Source organism: Rhyacophila brunnea, unplaced genomic scaffold (assembly GCF_057557595.1).
Source record: "Rhyacophila brunnea isolate RB1 unplaced genomic scaffold, BYU_Rbru_1.0 scaffold_19, whole genome shotgun sequence".
In the NCBI taxonomy this organism is placed as follows: Eukaryota; Metazoa; Arthropoda; class Insecta; order Trichoptera; family Rhyacophilidae; genus Rhyacophila; species Rhyacophila brunnea.
This window is the reverse complement of record NW_028232848.1, coordinates 14,338,872-14,360,057: the sequence shown is the minus strand read 5'-3', so window position 1 is coordinate 14,360,057 and position 21,186 is coordinate 14,338,872. Positions and strand designations below refer to the sequence as shown.

Sequence of the window (21,186 nt, the reverse complement as noted above, 5' to 3'; positions counted from 1 at the left end):
TAAATCATATTTAGTATGGCACACTGTTCTAAACGGAATACGGTTTCAGTCTATGGATGGCCTCTAAAACTGAATATACACTATCAAATTACCGCACATTACATGGCGTTACTGTAGACTGTTTTTTTTAATACATTAATCACTGTGTAAGTACCTATGCATTTATATATTTTTTTAATTGTCATTTACCACCGTTTACGCGCAGCATTCACCACTTATGAATTGACCAATTAACTTAGTTTATTCTCTATTGTATAGCCTATTTTGGTAATAGGTCTATGGTAATGTCCTGTGAGTTGTATTATAGTTTTCAACCCATATAAATACAAGTTTATAATACAGAAACTACTGTTTAAATGATGAGCATGTAAAGTGATAACATTTAGTTTTAGAAATTGGAATAATATTATCCAACATAAATAAGGAAAGTTTGCGAATAACATCATAATTTTCACGAGTTGAAACAATATAAATTATTACTTATCCAACCAAAATGTAAATATTATATGTTTTGGAAACAATTTAGCAACCACAATATTTTTAATACTCACCATATTATAAAATGTATTATGATAATATGTTTAACGTAAATAACATAACACGAGCAAATCTATACGGTTACAGAATAAACTATACCTTCTAACAATTAAATTAAATTATATCTTTGATTCCAAAACATTTGCATTTATATCGGCGTTTTAACTTTTTTCAATTTTTTTTTATAATTTATTGTAAACTGTTTTTTCAGTTATCATTCTAAACTAAAAAACTACTAAACCAATATTAACGATTGTACAACTTAGATACTCGTAGCTTATATAATACATTGTTGGTACCATATATATTTGATATTAAAATAAAACAACGCACAAACTCACTTGCAACAAAGTGGTCCGATAGCAGCGGGGGAGTGGTGAGGCGAGGTGCAAGTAGTAGGCGCGCCCCTACATATTATAACCATTGTCAACCGCGCGGGCTTAGTTGGAGCGATTTCGTCGTTGAATCAAGAGTCAATAATGTGATCTGATAGCAGCGGCGGAGCGGTGAGGTAAGGTGCGAATAAAGGTACACGAGTACAGATCCAACCGTTGTCTATTTTACTGATTTGATTTTTAAAGCCACAAAAACTCACTTGCAATGAAGTTGTCAGATAACAGCGGTGGACCGGTGTGGTGAGGTGCGCGCTTACACCCAACCATTGTCGTTTGTGCGTATATGTGCGAGCTGATTGTAAAATATAATCACTCTTCGATAAAGTGCTCATAAATCAGCGGTGAAATAGTAAGGTCAGAGGTGAGATGATTAGACGTACACGCGCATTGATCTTTCTCAGTCATGGAACATAAAATCACTCTATTTGTACATTGTTTGTAAACTTTTATTTCCACATTTCACGCAGACGAAGGCCTATCGCTGGTTAATGTATACTTACATAATATGTTTAACATAATACGTAACACATTCATTATAAGGCTATCCGCTATATTGTAAATACCTGTAGTTATTTTATCTCTATATATATAAAAATCTCGTGTCACGATGTTTGTGGTCGAACTCCTCCGAAATGGCTCGACCGATTTTTATGAATTTTTTTATGTATATTTGTTAGGTATGAGAATAGGTCAAAAAGTATATTTCATACCGCTAGGTGATTAGGGTATCTCTATCCAGAAAAATTTTCTTTTATTTTTTTGAAAATTTTTTTTTTGTATTTTTTTTATTATTTGGCATAAAAAAATACTTATAACCCCAAATTTTCAATTTCCTACCCCCATCCTCCCATTTTTAATCGCGATTTTATTATTTTTGTATGAACAAATTTAACCGTCATTCGTATTTCAAACAGAACGAAATTATTTATGTTGTTGAATGACAGATGGCGCTACGTCCGAGAAAAATTCAAGAGAAGTGTCGCGTCATTTTGACATTTCATTCGGCATAATTGAAGCGTGCGTGCAAAATTTTGTACGATTTATTTTAATTTATCTATTTTTATGTGCGTGTATTACAGTGCACAATGCCAGCAAGACGCAAGGGGGGCCATTTGGGCTGTCGAACGAATAAAGCAACAAACATGCGAAATAGTAGAGCAGAAAGAACAGACGAACAAATCCAACAAGATAACAAATACGTGCGTGTAAGCATGTCGCAATTGCGCGCCGGTTCGTAGTTAACACACGCAGAGCAAATGACCGACAACGCCAACAAGTACATCGAACATTTACATCCGCTTCGTTCCTTCGTCTCGCATTCGAGTACGAGCCAGATATTGAATATTCCGCTCATACGAAAGTGCTGATTGGTGCTATGGACAAAGAATGTCCCTATTGTCATGCGCTCAAATTCAAACATGAGTCAGCCGGGATATGTTGCGCATCAGGAAAAGTGCAACTACCAGAAATTGAGATACCACCAGAACCATTGAACGGCTTGCTCATCGGCACGGTTCCAGATTCAAACCTGTTCCTGAAGTCCATTCGCACATTCAATTCATGCTTCCAAATGACTTCGTCCGGAGCAACAGAAATAGTTCACAATACTGCGGCAAATGGTCAACAATTCCATTCTACGTTCAAAATCAAAGGCCAAGTATACCACAAAGTAGGCTCATTGCTGCCAATGCCAAACGAACCACATACATTTTTACAAATCTACTTCATGGGCGCGGCGGTGAGGACATCAATCATGTGGATGCACGTTGCAGCTACAATAGCCTCAATTCGCCTAATGCCAGGCGCATCGTCGGCGAACTGGACGCCCTGTTGAATGAGCACAATGAATTATTGAAATTCTTCAAAGCCCACATGCACGAATTGCAAAGTGACAATCACGCTATTGTCATCAATCCTGATAAAACACCAGCTGGAGAGCACGTACGTTGATTCAATGCGACTGTTGTTGACGACATTGGTGGAATCATGGTTGGCGACCGCACATCGACGCGAGAAATCGTGATTCGAAGAAGAAACAATAATCTGGAGTTCATCGCTGACACACACCGTTTATACGACGCTCTCCAATATCCGCTAATTTTCTGGAAGGGACAAGATGGATAGTGCATAAACATTAAACAATGAGATCCTGTCACAGGTAATTCATTCATTATGAACATCATTACTCATTTTGAATTGAGAAAATGAATGGTTGATGTTTTTTTGTTTTTATCGGCGGTCATCGTATACAGCGCTCTATTCCTCTTTCTGTCATAGATCCCATCCCCACACACTTACGATACATTCGTTATTTTTTTATTTAACAACCAAAATATTCACTAGAAATAATTTATATGGCAGAACAACGTTTGCCGGGTCAGCTAGTATATTTATATAAAACAGTAATTTTATATAGAAATAAATTGCACTTTCAGATGAGAAAAACTCTTCAATAAGAGCGTTGTACTTATTACAAAAGTTTTTGCATAAAGATTTTATCAATGATTGCAAAAGTTTTCAAAGAAAAACTTGCTTTAAAAGAAATCACAAAAGATTTGTTATCGAATCGTAGAGAGGCGTAATTTTTAAAATGTCAGCGATAATATTATTTTTATCTCATTTGCAAAGTATAACAGAGATGTAGGTATTCACTGGGACGACGACGATAAGTTTTGCGTACCTAAGGTAACCATTCATCCATTATTTATGACGGCAGTCCTGTTATTCTGGAAAACCCATTTTTGTCTTGATTTTTAAAATCTTACTTTATTTTTAACGAACCAGAAAAAACTAAATTTATCTAGTTTGTGAGAAATCTTGTATGTATACAAAAATTATTTTAGATTCTTTATATTGTCGAGAATTCAATGATCTAGATTACGGTTGCCGAACCTTTTTTCCCAAATTTTCCCAATTTGCCAAATAATATTTTTCGACTGTGTCCCGTGCCGAACAGTTTTTCATTAGGAAAAAAATAGTTTTTAAGAATGCTATTAAAAAAGTTTAAAAATTACAATTGGGTTCAAGATTCTATTTTTCACGCTGTTTCTCTCCGAAGAATCTTTTATTCTTTGAATACTTGTTTTCTTGTTTTTTAATTTTTTAAAGAGATCGCGGAAGCATTTTAACCAAGTTTCTTTCATAATAATTTATGAAACTGAACGGTTTTCAATTGTTAACGATTATATTTTAGGCAAAATAGCAAGTAGGTAGCTCTTTATATTTGAATGACTGTCAAATGTCTTTATCAGATGTTTCGGTTGAATATTTTTATTTTTAATTGCCCGATTGGTTTCAATTAATCGATAAAAATCAGAGTATCGCGGCGCTTGATGAGGCGACGGGGGAATCATTTATTTGTAAAACTTTTTTGTATTTTATTTAAATTATTGTAGATATTTTTTTCATAAAAATAAAACATTTGCGTGCTATAGGTTCGCCATCACTGATTTAGATTCTGGATAGATTTTTTGGATAGGAGAGCTTTAAAAAGTTCTCGACTTGAATGATTTTTTTGCAGAAATTATATTAGGTATTCATAAATTTTTGATTATACTGAACATTTTTATTGGTAATCCTTGACCGAAGGTTATACTATATTTTCCATGTTATCAATCTATATACCAGCAGTATGTAAAACTCAATATATAAAAACATATAGGTACATACAGAAACAAAACCACATACACCAATACTAGTTTTTTATGATTTTTTCTATTAGATCTGCGCTTTTTCAAAAATGTGGATTTTTTATTAAATTTGGTTTGCTCTTAACTTGGTTTTAAATAACAAAGATAATAACCATCTTTTCGCTAAATATTGAAAGATTTTCAAAAGCATCAAAATCAGTGGAATCAATAGCTCAGTAGCTTGTCTGGCGAAGCAAAAGATAAGTTTTCAAATCCTACATACCCAGTCCATTTTTAGCAGTTTTTTAAAAGGTATGTTTCATGATTATAAATATGCATAAGGAATGCTTTATTCTTAAATTATAGTATACTTATATACAATAAAGATGTAATTATTATAAGATGTTATTCTCTTCTATGTAACTATTAGAAACCCTTTCAATTAATATTATTAGCTTACTCATTTTAGTTGATTTGCTTAAATATGCAAACGGTCTATAAAATTAATATAAAATGTAGACCTATCTCCAATATCTTATCTCCAGCCTTTTTTTATCTCATATATCATGAAAAATTTCTTCCTCACAATTCGTCTACAAAAAATTATATTATCAATCTCAATTACAATATTATAGATCTACTTAATGTAAAATTATTACAAAATAAATTAATAAATAATATAAAACACACATCTCAAAATTGCTCATTGTGGTCTTCAAAGAAACGACTCATAATTTTCTTATAGATTTCCTTATACTCAAATAACCAATGAAGATCCTGTCGCATTGCTGATTTTATCGGTTCAGCGTTTGGGCATTCATCCACTCTCATTGTTTGCACTGTCAATCATGACCAGTATCCCCAAGCTGTCTAAACCCTGTATCAAGTTACATGGCTAAAGAGCTGAAGATTTTGTCTTGATCTTCTTGGATGTTCGAGGATATTTTTTTTGTAAGTCTAGCAGTCCAATAGAGTCTAAGTAGTATAAAGCCTGAGTTTATTGCATGAAAAATAAAAAGCCATACACAACGTCAAATAACGTTGAATATTAAGTGTAAACGTGTTTTGAAACTCATTATCAGATGAGTTTATAAAGTAACCATTGAATGTTTTAAGAGGGCAAAAATACATAAAATCAGGTGACGATGCCTTATTGTCTATGCATAATAAGTAGTTAACATTTTATACCGGTTTTCATCGGTGGACATTTTTGACTAATCTTAATTTATTATAAAAATACGAAATGTACCAACTATGCAATTGATATACTCCAATCTATAATTACATAGAAATAATATTTTTTTTAATTACATATATTTAAAATATCATAAACATACCTACATAATAAAAAAAAGATCTAGAATAAAATCATGTATTTTATATAATATCTTTAAAATCTTTGTTTATCTAGTATAGAATTAAAAAAAAACATTTTAAGTTATTTTTAACTATTGTCGTTGGAGTTGGTATATTTCCGTGAGGAATATGCTTTTCCTGAAGAGTAGTTGAACCTTGCCCGATGTTGATAAGCTCTACGGTTGAGCTAAATCGTGCATACACATTTTAATATATTTATCATCATTTTTATCTCTTGGTTATTTCAAGACTAGCCTATATCAAGAGTAGCTTACCTAATTATTTTTATCATTACAATATTCTTCTACCGATAAATAACAGTAGATAAGTAAAGAATGGGAGCAAATAAGAGTATTCAACTTAATTAAATATGCTAAAACCATTAGAGGGCTCGCACATCAGAACTTGCAGCATGCGTCTTACGACAAATTCGTCGATGTGACATCATCGTAAACCAAGAAACAAACGTTATCAAATGAAGCTTCGCAGATTGGCCGATGCAACTGCGACGCTGCACGCTGCCGCATGCGTTGAGTTGCGTTGGCCAGAGCCTGCATGTCGACATCGGTCAATATCGACTCCGCGCATGCGCACAGCCGCACAATCGGCCATTTCTCTCCAGACTGTCGCCGCGTTCGGAGCAGCCGCGGTGCGGTGAATGTCGATGCCACTAGGCAGATGTGCGAGGTTGTATCATGGAACACCAGCTGCCCGTTCTTGGAAGTTGTGATTTATGGCGGTCAGGCACACGAGGCGAGTTGTGATGTGCGAGCCGGCTTAAATGGTGATGAGACGGACACATAGTCAGTCTACAAGATGGCCGCTGGATGAATGCGATACTCCAATAGTATTTGAGGAATTAAAAATCACCCCAAGTTACGCAAAATTAATTAAATATTATAGTTCTGTTAACCAAGAAGATAATAAAGATGCTTCATTTAGCATAAAATGAATCCAAAATAGGTTTTGACAGCCTCCTACAACCGAGGTAGGTATTGGATTCATAATCTTTTATAGATAGTTTTTTTTCTCATTTTATTTCTTATTTTATTACTTATTGTATTATTAACTAACATTTCTCTGTATTTTTATTTAAATGTAAACACGTCTTATTTTATCTCATGTTGTGAACGCTTTGAATTTATAATTTGTTATGTTCATTATTATATGTAAAATAAATAAATTTGATTTAATTTGAAATTTGATTTGATTTGATAAAACCATTTTAATTATCATGCTAATATTTGTCGTAGGCGTATTGTTTGCAAACGTGTGGAAGTAGGTGAGTCGATATTTCCGATCGCATTTTTATACATTTTATTATGGGGATGAAAAACACGTTTAATGGATTGGTACCTGGCCGTGTTTTGTAACCCAAAATGGGTACAGTCTATTGATTTTATACGATCTTTTCGATGAATAGAATTTATAAATTAATTATATTTTCCTGTAAAAGGCCTTGAAAAGCACCTACCTGCTGTACGTGGGCCGCTGTATCTACTATGGTTAATAAAATTTTAGTTTTTCAAAGTGATGGATTGGTATAAGGAAGGTTGAAATATGAATAGTATGCTAATTTTTCAAATTTACTTTGCAACAGGAACATTTTCAAAAGAAAATCTCTCGGTCGTATATATATATGAAAATTAACTAACCCAACAATTGGCTGAGAAAATACAATGATGAGCAGACTGTAACTAAGACTCTTAGCTATAGTGCTTATCTGAAAAATACCAATAGTAACATATATCAACATAAATTATAACTAACGAGCTCAGACGATAATTAAGTACTCGTCACTCGAACATCATAATAATCAATCGATATCAAACCTTTTAATCAACCAGTTTAAGATTAACCTCTCAATTAAATAGTCATTCTTCGCATACTTTCTGTGTCCAAAAATGACATAAAACTATTACATACTAAATTAATATAGGTAACAAAATAATTATTATATAAATAAATATACACATCCACAAAATGAGCAAACCAATCAAGCAAAAAAATCAAGCTTCAATATTGGGACCATACCTAAAATAAATTTTGATATAAATATAAAAAGGATTTCAAGTTATACACATTTATATTTTTCATAAAAATCGATGTTTTTAAATTAAATATAAAAAAATTAAAACGATTAATTATTCAAAAATCTACACAGTGAAAAATTGAAAACCTAATAAACTAAATTATAATAATAAATATGACCAAAAAATATAATGTAATAATAACGTAACTCGTGACATAAATATGTAAAAAAAATCACATTTTTTTACAATAATAATTGTAAGTTTATCTTTGACTTTAAAAAAATCTTTTTAATGTTTTCAGATACATATTTATTAATTAATACAGTTGAAATTGTAAATTATCAAAAAAATCTCAAATTGCAAGCTTCGTATTTTTCCGCTAAGTGCTTCTGCTGGTATTCTGCTGGTATAAGCATCGCCCTTAATCAATTATGTATCCACATAATATAAAAAAATAAACTTAGCAGTTAAATAACGACAAATGGTAACCCCTTAAATAAATAAACAACTATAGTTTATAATCGTGCTTGACTACTATTTTAAATATTTATATAATCAGCTCTACAATCACAAGAAAGCATCTTATTATTCTTTGTGTCATGTATTTGCTAACAATTTTCTTAACGTATTAGAATCATATTATCACAACATTAAGAAAACAATATTATAATATAAATGTGCTGGGTGCAGTATTCGAACCTGCAACCGACTCTTTTTGGCGCGGATATCATTTTTTAGTCTATATAATTATTTTGGTGCTGCAATAATATATTTTTAATAGACGGCTCTCGTTGCCAGTGCGAAATTGACTGATTTCCCATCCATATCGTGAATTAAATGTGTTTTAAATTTGAATTCTTAATTAGATCTTGTAATTTATTTGAGTGTTTTTAACATTTTAAAAATTCATTTGAAATGTTATGTAATATATTCCAGTGGTGAAGGGTGGGGGTTGGCTGTTGATCCTCTATAAATGGTGCACACTAAACTTTGTCAATCATACGTATTTGTTTTCATTGAAATAATACTACAATTTAAAAAGTATTAGTTAGTTTTAAAATTCAATTAAACCCTGCGAAAATCAAGCCATAATAGATAACAGTAAAAAAAGTACTCGTCTATCTATAAATAATCTAAAATTATGCAATTAAATCATACATAACTTTGGATATTTTATAGATAGAATAATATTTTTTTTATATATTATATATTTTGTCTATTATATATATATATATTATTATCTATTATATATATATTATATATCTATTATATAGTTTGGTTTAGGCAACGCTTAATGAATTTAAAAAAATGAACAAGCAATGTTTATAATATTTTTATTAATCCAACGACACAAATAAGTATGAATGAAAAAGTGACCACAATCTTGTCGTATCGCCCAAAGTACACCAAGACTATTAATGGTGTGGTTTAGGCAGGGTTTAATTGATTTCTAAAAACTAACCAACACGATCTGTAAATTTAATTGTAGTCTTAGTTCAATAAAAACAAATGCGTATGACTAACAAAGTTTAATGTGCACTATTTGTGGCGGATCTTAACAGCCTACACCCACTCTTCGCTACTGATATATTCAAATACCTAATAAAAATCAGTCAAAAACCTAATACCAATCTCATACATACATGAAGCAGAGCTAATTCCTTTCTTTTTATCACACTGTCGATTAACCAGACGAAAGTGTATCGCAAAACCCTTATGAGCTAAAGCAGACTTGCAAAATTAACTAAACCAGAGTGTCACTATTAATAAAATTGTTGATAATAATATATCCGACGCGTTAGCAACAAAATTCGGTTAAAATATTTCTTGTTTTATAAAAGTCCTCTATGATTATTTGGATGATTTTTAATATAAATTAATATAAGTCTTAATATTTGCAATCCCACAACAGAAAAAATTAAATACAAAGTCAATCTCATCATGAATCAGCATTAATTTAACGGCGAATCTTTTGAGAAAACTTTTTTATTACGCATATACAACTATTATGTAAATCGCTTTAAGTACAATTTAAAACATCTCTCAGACGTTTTATAGCCAATTCCAAATTTATAGTAATCTTCACAATGTATACAAGATAGTCAACAATGTGTAAACATGCCTTATGTTTAAACCGTTTTACGATGTTCATCGTTTATACTAAAACACCAGTGATTCGATACAACACATTTTCCATACTAAAAACGCCGATTTTATGTCTCAAGCCAAATGACTTTTCTTTGGTTTTACACTCAAAGTATTTCGAGTTTTGCTGTATTCTGTATGTTCAGATGTTTATACTATATAAATGTGATGTCATACCATAATAGTATGTGCTTACTTCTACTTACACTACCAATGTACCTCCTTAACTATATACGCGTTCTGTGACTGAAAGCTAAGACGAAACACGGGGTGGAGGCAATGGCATACAGCGCTGTAATTTTGGTTATGTCAAACTCAATTGCAATGACGGTACAATCACGGTGCGAACTTGCAGCACCATACGTCTTAGCCCTTAAAAGGACATATTATACGAGGAATGGTTTTTTACTTTTAGCCCAACTCATTGTGCTTTTCTTCATCGATTCTGAATACACAAAAATATTAAATATATATATACCAATATGTTCATTAGCGTCAATATCAATGATTTTACAAATAAGCGTTTCAATTAAATCACTATAATAAGTTAGTTCTGACTACAGAACATATTAATAAATAAAAATGTAAGTCAAGAATTTGAAGCAAACGGTCAAGTCCATGAAACTCAAGAAATGAAAAACCTCCGAAATGTGCCCAACGATTACCACAGTGTTGAATACGCGTTTCGTTAAAGCCGCGTTGACACGGTCCAAGTACGATCCAAGTAGACTTGGATAGGAATAATTAGTATGAAGATGTCTCATCCAAGTGACAGCTTCATACTATTTATTCCTATCCAAGTGCACTCGTATGTGACATCTTCATACTAATTATTCCTATCCAAGCTACTAGGACCGCGTCCTACTCATCCAAGTTAACTGTCACTTGGATAGGAATAGTAAGCTGTCACTTGGATAGGAATAAATAGTATGAAGCTGTCACTTGGATGAGACATCTTCATACTAATTATTCCTATCCAAGTCTACTTGGATCGTACTTGGACCGTGTCAACGCGGCTTTATGTGACAAACTGTAATTCAAATTATGATACAGATGTTATTATTGAAACTTACGTACTCTTCTTAAGTTGGTTATACCTATGTAAATTGTACGTATTACAGTTCACCGTAAGCTGTCTTACCGGAAAGAGATGGTCGTATAACAATGAGAAAAAACGGGTTGTTCTTGGAGCATTGCACACAGTAATGTTCCAAGTTTATTAGATTAAATTTCTAATTTACTCACTTACCCACTTTCTTTCATCTTTTCATTTGGTTTCGGCTATTTTTATTACGTATTTTGACGAGTTCAATTTATATATGAATGTTATCTCGATACTATATGCCTATATATTTCGTACACAAGGGCTCACGATTAATAATTGTAATAAAGCCAACTGCATACATACAAATTTCAGAAGACGAATTAAGTTTATCACATATTTATCCACACTCAAGAATTACACCTTGTTTCAGCCTCACCCAAAAGGCATCTCATTTTTCATTATGTATCTGACCTATGTTACCAATATACACTTAACTAGCAAATTACTATAATAATTTACCTACAGAATAGATTAATAAATATATTTACAATAAGCTATACCCCAATACACTACATTTTGACGCAGGGTTATTAATGTGTGAGTGTCCTACGAAAATAGACCACACATTATAGATGTGCAATAGTGTGTGTTGCAACCTTCAAATATATCAATATTGAATGAGCGTCAGTGTATAAACCGAGAGCAGTAGTCAGAACAAAGAACAAGTTTATCCCATTTCTTCCACACTCGAGATCGGTTCTCTGTTAATCCACACCCGGTAGATATTTAAATTTCCATTGATTCTGAGTTCCCCGAATTCACCATAGGCACATGTTTAGTGTAAGTATTAACTCTTTTTGCATGCTATAGTATTTACCTGCATTCAACTGGCATTTTTAATGCATTGATACATTTTTATAAGTATTATAATATTCTGGAGAAAAAATTTGGTTGCCTTCAAAAAATAAATTTTTATATTATGTTTTTTTATTTTTTTCTAGGTCGGTTGGATGAAGGCAGAAGACGGCACGATCCTGTCCGTCCACACGATGGTGGTGACGCATAATCCAAGGATCAGCGTAGGGCAGGACGGCGAAGGCGCCCGCACGTGGCAGCTGCGAGTGAGACACGTGCGAGAGGGCGACAGGGGGTGCTACATGTGCCAGATTAACACCAGCCCCATGAAAAAGAGACTGGGCTGCATAGACGTCCATGGTGAGTAATACTATCTGCCTAATTACTGATGGGTCTTTATTGGATTACTGATAGAATGGGCGTTTATATTGCTATTTAATCAGTGGAATATGAATTTTTTCCAATTTCAAATATATGTATTTTTACATATTGTGCGCAGTGGCGGACGTTGGGCTTTATACGTTACAAAAGTATTTAAATGTTTTGTATTATTTACATGAATTATTACGTATTTATCTTACTAAATTCAATTTATTTCGTGATTTTTTTTGATGCCTCTATAAATTTTATGAAAACATGTTCGTGACCATAGTTTAATTAATTCATTGGGTCAAATATTGAGAATTTAGCGATTTAACAAACTTTAAATAAAATTATAGTGCACGTATTGATAAAAGGTGATATAACCATCATTAAATAATGATGTACCATAAAATGTGTGACTTTATGCTCAATTTTAAATGATGATAGATACTTACAATAGAATCCTTTTATGTACTTATGGTATTATAAAATATATAAATATCTAGTATGTTTCACAAATTCTACAGATTGTTTAAAGATACCTCAAAGTCTGGACCATTTGAAATATTTATTATAAACATTAAACTCTTTTCTCGAATTAAAAGATTTTCTTTTCTTTTTTATTCTTTTCTACGCTCTACAGTTTTATTTTTAGAATTCTTTTAGGTTCTTGGAGGCACTTAACAGAGTTTAATTTTTTTTTCATTTTACAGTACCTTTAGTGTATAAAAATTATTTCACAACGCTCTAAAAACGCATTTCAGCAGCCAATTGAATATTCTTTCTTTGAATCAAATTAGAAACCATTTTTAGCATCTACGAGCTACGAATCGAAAGTATCCCTCTCAGAATCAGACGTAAGAAGGTTAAAATATCAATTTTTTAAAGAAATATAAATCACAAAGAAACAGGACTATATTCTAAAATATATTGCATATAGTCACTGTAACGATAATAAAATTACGTGGGTATTTTATTTGCCTAAACTGATTTATGAAGAATTTAGAGTTTTATATAAGTACCATAAAAACTTCAATTGAAAATTTACGTATAAAATTGCAATTTGTTTCGGTATAAACGTCGATGTATCTCTCTATCTCGAAATACAACGTCTTAAATTTAACAGAGTCAGTTTACCGCAGAGCTCAGACATTATTAGTTTAGGTTTTAGACTTACAGTCAGGCGATTGTAAATTCGTGGATTTTTAAAATAAAATTTATATTACAATAATTGGAACATCAGAAAATTTTTAAATACTGCATAAAATTGTGCTTGATACTCTTTTCATCTCGTTAAAAATAAAATATAATTATTCTGTGGGAGTCTAAAATGACCGAGTTCAGGATACTATAGCATGAATAATTTTGTTTGCTCATACGCGCCCGTACAATGTTTGCATAATTGAATTCGCCATAACTCAGAGCAGAGCGGTAATTATTTTAAATATCCGATGAACCGAGAATATCCTTGTATAAGGATCTACTCGAGTAATCACTGTGTTACTCTGAAATATATTTCCGACTAGGTACATAACATTGTTCGTGCGCAACAAATTGATATCCTTGATGAGTTTTCAATAATACACTATGTAGTACTATTATAATAATAATACATTAACTTCTAACATATTAATTATCTGTAATATAATTAATTACTCTCGGTATAAATAGGTAGATTCATTATTCTACATTATCATTGCAACAGTGAGAATAGTTCAAGATTATAGAAATAATTTCACTCTGTACCTACCTAATAATAAATAATATTTAGAGAAATCTATTTAACCATTGATTATCTTGTATAATGTACATTTAAAAGTACCTACCTGAAACTGAATCTCATCATATTATTGTATATAGCACTTTGAGACAACAAACTGTGCATAATATTATGATACTTATAATATTGTATTGTTTTAATTATCTACCCGATACCCGGGTACCTTCTTTAGTTGTGGCGGGGCGTTCACCGTCTTCAACTAATAATGCTTAAAATAATACGTCTCTTTTTAAAAAAAATAATTTCTGTCTTTGTCTATTGTATTTAAATACATTTGCTCAAATTTTTAACATGTAAATATTTTTTTATATTAATTGTTTGTCTTTCTGTGAATCAATGCTCTCGTCAACGAGGTGTACCTACTCACTTTCTGTTTCTCTCGTTTTTTACTAAGGAGTTCTGGAAAAATAAAATCAATATTTCTATAAAAAAAATTATAAAGATGTAAATAGAAACTGAAATTTAACCCTTAATTGCATGGTGTGCTTTTTTATGTGAATGATTTTTTATTTTAAAATTACAGTTATCTGTAGTGGATAAAGTATGCTGACAAAATAGTTAAAGTTATTTTTCAAAGATGCCACTGTTAATTTATAAAAATATTAAACATTAAATGTGATCGATCAAAAGGGTAATATTATATACATATATTAAAAAGTTTCCAGCATGCATTTAAGGGTTATAAACGTATATTCTGTCAAAAATATTGTGCAACATTATAAGACCTCAGTTAAATATTTAAGTCATTAGTTTATAATATAATAATTACTATACTGATACCTTCATTTAAGTTTGAGTTTAATATCAGCCGCCAAAATCAACCATCGCTTATATAATTAATATACTGCTAAAAATATAGGCTATGTTGTATGGATTCTATATTTTCGTACACCTTAATTCAATCGCTGATCCAGCAGTCTTTGTAAGCAGCCTGACGTATATTTTGGGTGACACTGTATATAGACATACGTCTCATGTTTAACCACCCCCTGAATGACATGCCAGCCTATTGCCATGCCAACAAATTGGCGACATCTATTATTGATGTGTTCATGTTCCTTCCGTGAATTTTCAACATCCACATCTCCATATCACATTGTGCTGCTCTTGTGTGCTTAATCGATTTTGCATTGAATGTACGCATTGTTTCAATGACACACATTGCTTTGACACGTTACGCCTTAGGCAGAATGTGTTCCGAGTCCCGGACAGGCAAGATGCAGTTATCAACGACTTGTCTAATAGTTTAGAGTATATCCTCAATCCATCCATAATTTACAAGACATACTCAAAATTGGAGCATATCCACGGTTCCATACAAAAACGTCATTAGTCTAAAAATCACACATTAACTTTATTTACCATTTTAAAGACTATTTTTTATAATTTTTAGATAGGTACCTACGTATAATGTTGATTGAACTCGCTCGAAAGTAAAGCAGTTTATTTATCAGCGATTTTCTGTAACGCATATGACGCAATCGATTCGTCAAGATATTTAAAAATGGGCCTCGAAATAGTTTAAACCAGTTATACAGCTAATAAATTATACAAAGATAATATTTAAAAAATGCGTATGTCTCTTAAATTGAGTATAAAATATTACCCAACGCGTCACAATATTCCTGCAACTAAAACCAATAATATAACCACTCAAACGTAATATAAACCAATAATAAAAACAAGTAATTATTTTTAGTTATAGGATCTGATTATATGAAAGAAATACGTTGATATTTTTACAATGTAGATAGGTCGGTAAATATAATTTATGGTTATTATTTTATTTTGTATCCTCGGGTGCCTCAAAATCAGTCAGTGCATCGGGCATACATGTCCCTAAATGCGCTACTGGGTATATTAATATAATATGGCGTTTGAAATAACTAGTAAGATAATTTATTCATTCCTTTTTTTATCTATCCCCTAGATTCTAATATGCAAAATATTGATTAAAACAATATTGATACTTGAATTATTTATCTAAGCTGGTAGATTTGAACCCACATATTAAGAAGCGACTCGCAGTGCTACCAACCGTAATATAATTATTGTTTTTGTACTATAATTTTGGTCCGCGTACTATGTATCTACGATATAAAAATGTATAATTCTTTTATATTATTATAATTAAAATTTCGAATATCGGAAAAGGGTTTTTTTTCTAAAAGATTTTATTTCTACGTTAAAAATATACCAAAAGTATAATAATTTCGGTATTTTTGTGAGTATCATAGTTTGTTGCGAAATACTAACCGAGAAAAAATAGTTACTTGAGAGGTAAAAACAAACGTCATGAAAAGGAAACTGATTTTCTCAGATTCGCGGGTTTAAAATGTTTGACCGGAAGAGGTAAAAAAATGTCACTCGGAATTTCTGAAATTTCTTTTTTTTGTGAAAAACAAAAAACCTATACATTTTTCACTGAGGACAATATTATTTGACAAAATACTATAATTTTGGGGAAAACGTACTTTAATAGTTCGGTGACAAAAAGATGGCAACACTGGTCGAGGGTCTGATTTTGTAGTTTCTGAGCGCTGAGTTGGTATATATCTAAACAATAAATTGGGTACTTCTCTTTGAGTATAATATTGAAGTGTAATTGTACCGAAAAACTTTAGGGTAAATGGGTAGATACTTGTATGTACCTATTTAATTAGTTTTATATTGAAGAAACTAGAAACTAGAATTCGTTCTAAACGCTTCCAAGGCATAATCATTAAGGTTAAGCATGGCAAATAGGTACTCCACTCCCGATCCTTCCTTCCCTCAATACTTTGTATCGCTTTATTTTACGAAGGATTTAACAAGGGTATAAAATATTCAGAGGCAATCAAGTGGAGTAGGTACCTATGTAGCTGCTGCTTACGTCGAATCACACGCAGGAACTACGCAGAGGTGCCTGTACTGTACGCCAATGGTTCTAAAACTTTTTCATATAACGCCCTAATTATTGGAAAACGGATTTATTTTAGCAACGTACATGACACATTTTTTTACACTTTTGTAAATAAATCAAACTACGAGTAATTATGTTTGCAGAACAATGTACATATCCTAGAATTTTGTGTTGATATCACATTAACGCATATAAACAACATAAAAAAACAAAAACTTAATAAAGAAATGTTGATTATATTATTATTCCAATAAGTAGGTATGATTTTTTTCTTTTACATTGTTAACTGTGAATTCATGGTGGAAATGCACTGTATTATTAATTTAAATAAAACACAATTATATAGTACTAATTCCTTTTTTATTCAATGTTAAACTGGATTGGTTTTGTCCGCCTCAGAGAGCTATTAGCTACTAGTAAAAAATATACAAAACAGACATTATTTATACGAATCAATTTAAAAAGAGACAAAAATATTCACAAATAAAACACATACATTTAACTTATCAGACAATATTATTACATAGCAATCATACCACTTAGCATTACATGGGTGACACACTTTAATATGTATGTGTTGTTGTCAAAATAGAGATAATAACTTAAACTAAAATTAAAATAATAAACAATAGAGAGAAAATGATCGTCAGCATTTCCTCAATCATAACTAGATCAGTAGGGTATTTTGTGTATGACAATGTCTCTTGTAATATATGGACTGCATTAGTGTAAATAAGAAGGACAATCCATAGATATCCACTCACTCATCGAGTCCACACTACTATTGTCACGAATTCTTCGCTCGACATAGTCAACCGTCATTCCACTCGAATCCAGTCTTTCAGTTCATTAATATAATCAATCTCTTGATCACATCGATCTCACCAGTACATCCGTACCCGCAATTATAACCTCACGCTGTCGTCTTTATTATTGTATTTTTGTAACGATAAATAAACTCTCCCAGAAACCAACAGGTAACTACGACTATATCTCCCCATACCTCATCATCAATCCAAAATTACAATCACATTTAGGTTGGTAATTAAAATGAATAAATTTAATATTAATATTTCCAAAATGAATCGTTAATCGGAATCTAAAACCGAATTAGGATTTAGGAATATGATTGGTTGACATTTTTAATATTTTTATCTCTTCTTCACACCCCTCTCGATAAACGGCGCGACCCACACATTTGAATGCGCTGCGGTGCGTCATTTCTAGGAAACTTCTACATATTATTATTATTATATTGAGTCTGTACTTAATTATTTATTGATATTGACATTTTAACTTTACATTCAAAGTTCACCTGCAGAGAAACTGTTTGTTTTTAGTAACCTATACACATTTAATGAATGGTTCATGTTGTAGTCAAGTGTAATTTCAGTATAATATTATGTTTTGTAAGATTGACACCGATAAATGTTTTTCTTTCATTAAAGGGTATTTTTAAATTGTATTTAAACCCAAAAATGTTCTCAAAAACATTTATTTTAAGAGTAAAGTGTAACTGTAAATGTACGGCAATGATAAACGTGATGTTATGTTTACGTCATCGTCATAAATGAGGACGTTTTCTTTACCCAATTCAGCAATTGGCTAAATTTCGGTTAATGTAATAAAATATTAGTAAAAATTAGAACAATTTAATCCAGCGATTTCCAAATTGGGAGGCGCGAACTGTCGCTGAAGGAGGCGCGAAAAGTTTAACACAAATGTAGCCACAGATTTGCGGTTTGCAAGAGCATAGTTCATAAAACGGCCGCTAGATATAAACTACATAAAAAACAGTCATATAAAAGTTAGATTGTTTGCAAACCTGTCTGAAGATATGGTGACTAATTTTATTATGCCTCACTTCTATACTTACTATTGTGAAGTGCGCTAGCTACGAGTATCTCATGAAAAAATGATATAAAATGGTGAAATCATATTGAAGAGACAAATTTGTTTAGGAACGATAACTTCATTGTAAAACTTGTCTACTTGGTTCAAATTGAGTGAATAAATCAATGCAGGTCCGTTTAGCAGTAAAAGAGCACTTTTTGCAAATAAAAATAAGCACATCAATCTCATGAAAAACAAATTTTAAATTGAATATAATATAGTAAAACCCTGTTTATTTTCTTAATAAGCTTTTTTTCATTTTTTGTATTTGTATTATATTTAAGACGTAAATATGTGTTTTTTAATTTAATGGAGGGGAAGGCGCCAAGATTATATTTTTTTTTCAAGAGAGGCGTAGTTACATAAAGTATGGAAACCACTGATTTAATCCAACCATGTGTATCGGCTGCCTTTATAATGCATTATATTATTAATTCCTGGAACGAGTTTTTATTTAAATCGATTTATATCAGTCATTCGTTAACCCCTATTTTTAGAATAATGAGATAAAATAATTAAAAACAGTCGTGTATTGCATACAACCGAAATAAAATAATATGAAAATTCATAGCGTTTCGCAGAATTCGAACTTAAATTTACCGTCTCGTATGTTAGAATACAATAATTATATTGTAATAAGTGGGGAATATGGACACCCACGAAACCGACATTGATTAGCAGACTCTTTTGCGTGGAGTAGTTGTTAGCTAATTAATACACTCTTTAAGTCTTGAGTCTGGATAAAAACGCATTTTGCTCCTTGATACGAGTAGTAAAGAGCAGGGTTCGCGAACCTTTTTACGTACGCGTGCTAAATTTTCCCAAATATTATTTTTGACTGTCTGACGTGCCGAGCAGTTTTTCATGAGGAGAAAGAGAAAGAATGGAAAAATATTTATAAGAATTACAATATAAAAGTTAAAAAAAATATTATTGACTTTTTTAGTATTTAGGATCTTTGCGCTCAGATTGCTCCGATCAGATGAGGCATTCTCTCGCCATAGTGGTCTCAAGCATTGTAAAATGAATATAAATCGATTAAAATCAGAGGTTTGCGACGCGGCTTCCCTCGCTGCCTGATGAGATCTGTGCTATAATATTATGTGTGACGCATAAAATCTTAGGACCGAGCTATGTAATTTAAATTAAATGTAACGCTTATTCTTGAAGAGTATCTGTCTTATACAATGTAAACTGTCATTTATGCATTAATTTCCTCGTTTCCGTTTGAGCAACGACTGGTGAATAATATTGGTAAAAATATTATTAAAAACCAAAGAAAATATACATGGCTATATAATATATATTTATATTTATTTGTAAAACTTTTTTGTATTTTTTTTAATTATTGGGTATACGTATCATTTTTTTTCTCTTCAACATAAAACAATCACGTGAAGGGTCGTCATCTCTGGAGTAGAGCATCCACCTGTAAAGCAGTGGATGCGCCTTTGAATCCAGCACCTGATAAATAAATAATAATATATCGTTGTTACTTTCACTAATTTATTTAATATTTATACTTATTTCGGGTCTAAGTGAAAATTAAATATTGCGGCAGGTAAATATTATTTTAAATAATTGTTAATCAAACAAAACAATCATAATAATATTATTCCAAAAGTTACAAAATTAGTATAACTTTTCCATGCTCCCGAGGTGTCATTTACACGTATTAATATTAAATTATTCCAACTTTAGTTTCGAAAATAATTATTCTGCTCCCCCCTAACCAACAGACAAAAGTTTTCCCCAAAACATCATGTCTATTCATTTATTTATCAATTATACATACCCAACACTGTGCAGTTGCTCACACATACCCTGTAATAAGAGTTATAACATAGAAAAGGTTCGCTTAAATTTAAATGATAAAATAAAAACATGACACCTCTTAATATAAAATATTAATACGTAAAGTATTTTTTTTAACCCTGCATACATTTTTTGGTATTTATTTATCTGTAGCTTTAGTCGCCTCCACTTTACTTTTACATGTCTGCCTATCCTGAGTTATTTATTATAAATTTAATATAACTATAATAGTTCTCCATTTTTTAAAACCCAATGTGGTAAAATATACACCCGTTCCTCTTTTTGCACGGAGGATACGTTCCAAAGACTACCGTACAAAACAAAACCGTGTAAAAAAGATAAGGTGCCCATACAAAAATGGTAGATAGGTTCCATTACTTAAACTCAAAATACGAAATTCTTGAACTCAAAAATAAATCGAATTTATTTATTATTTAT

The 21,186-nt window shown here is 31.4% G+C and overlaps 1 protein-coding gene across 1 annotated transcript in view; it reads left to right on the top strand.

Moving 5' to 3' along the window:
• LOC147072771 (lachesin-like) overlaps positions 1-21,186 on the top strand; it is a 197,311-nt gene that overhangs the window by 79,815 nt on the left and 96,310 nt on the right. The window contains exon 3 of the mRNA XM_085945705.1: positions 12,142-12,355. Coding sequence (XP_085801831.1) covers positions 12,142-12,355 — 214 coding nt within the window. The remainder of the gene's footprint in view (positions 1-12,141; positions 12,356-21,186) is intronic.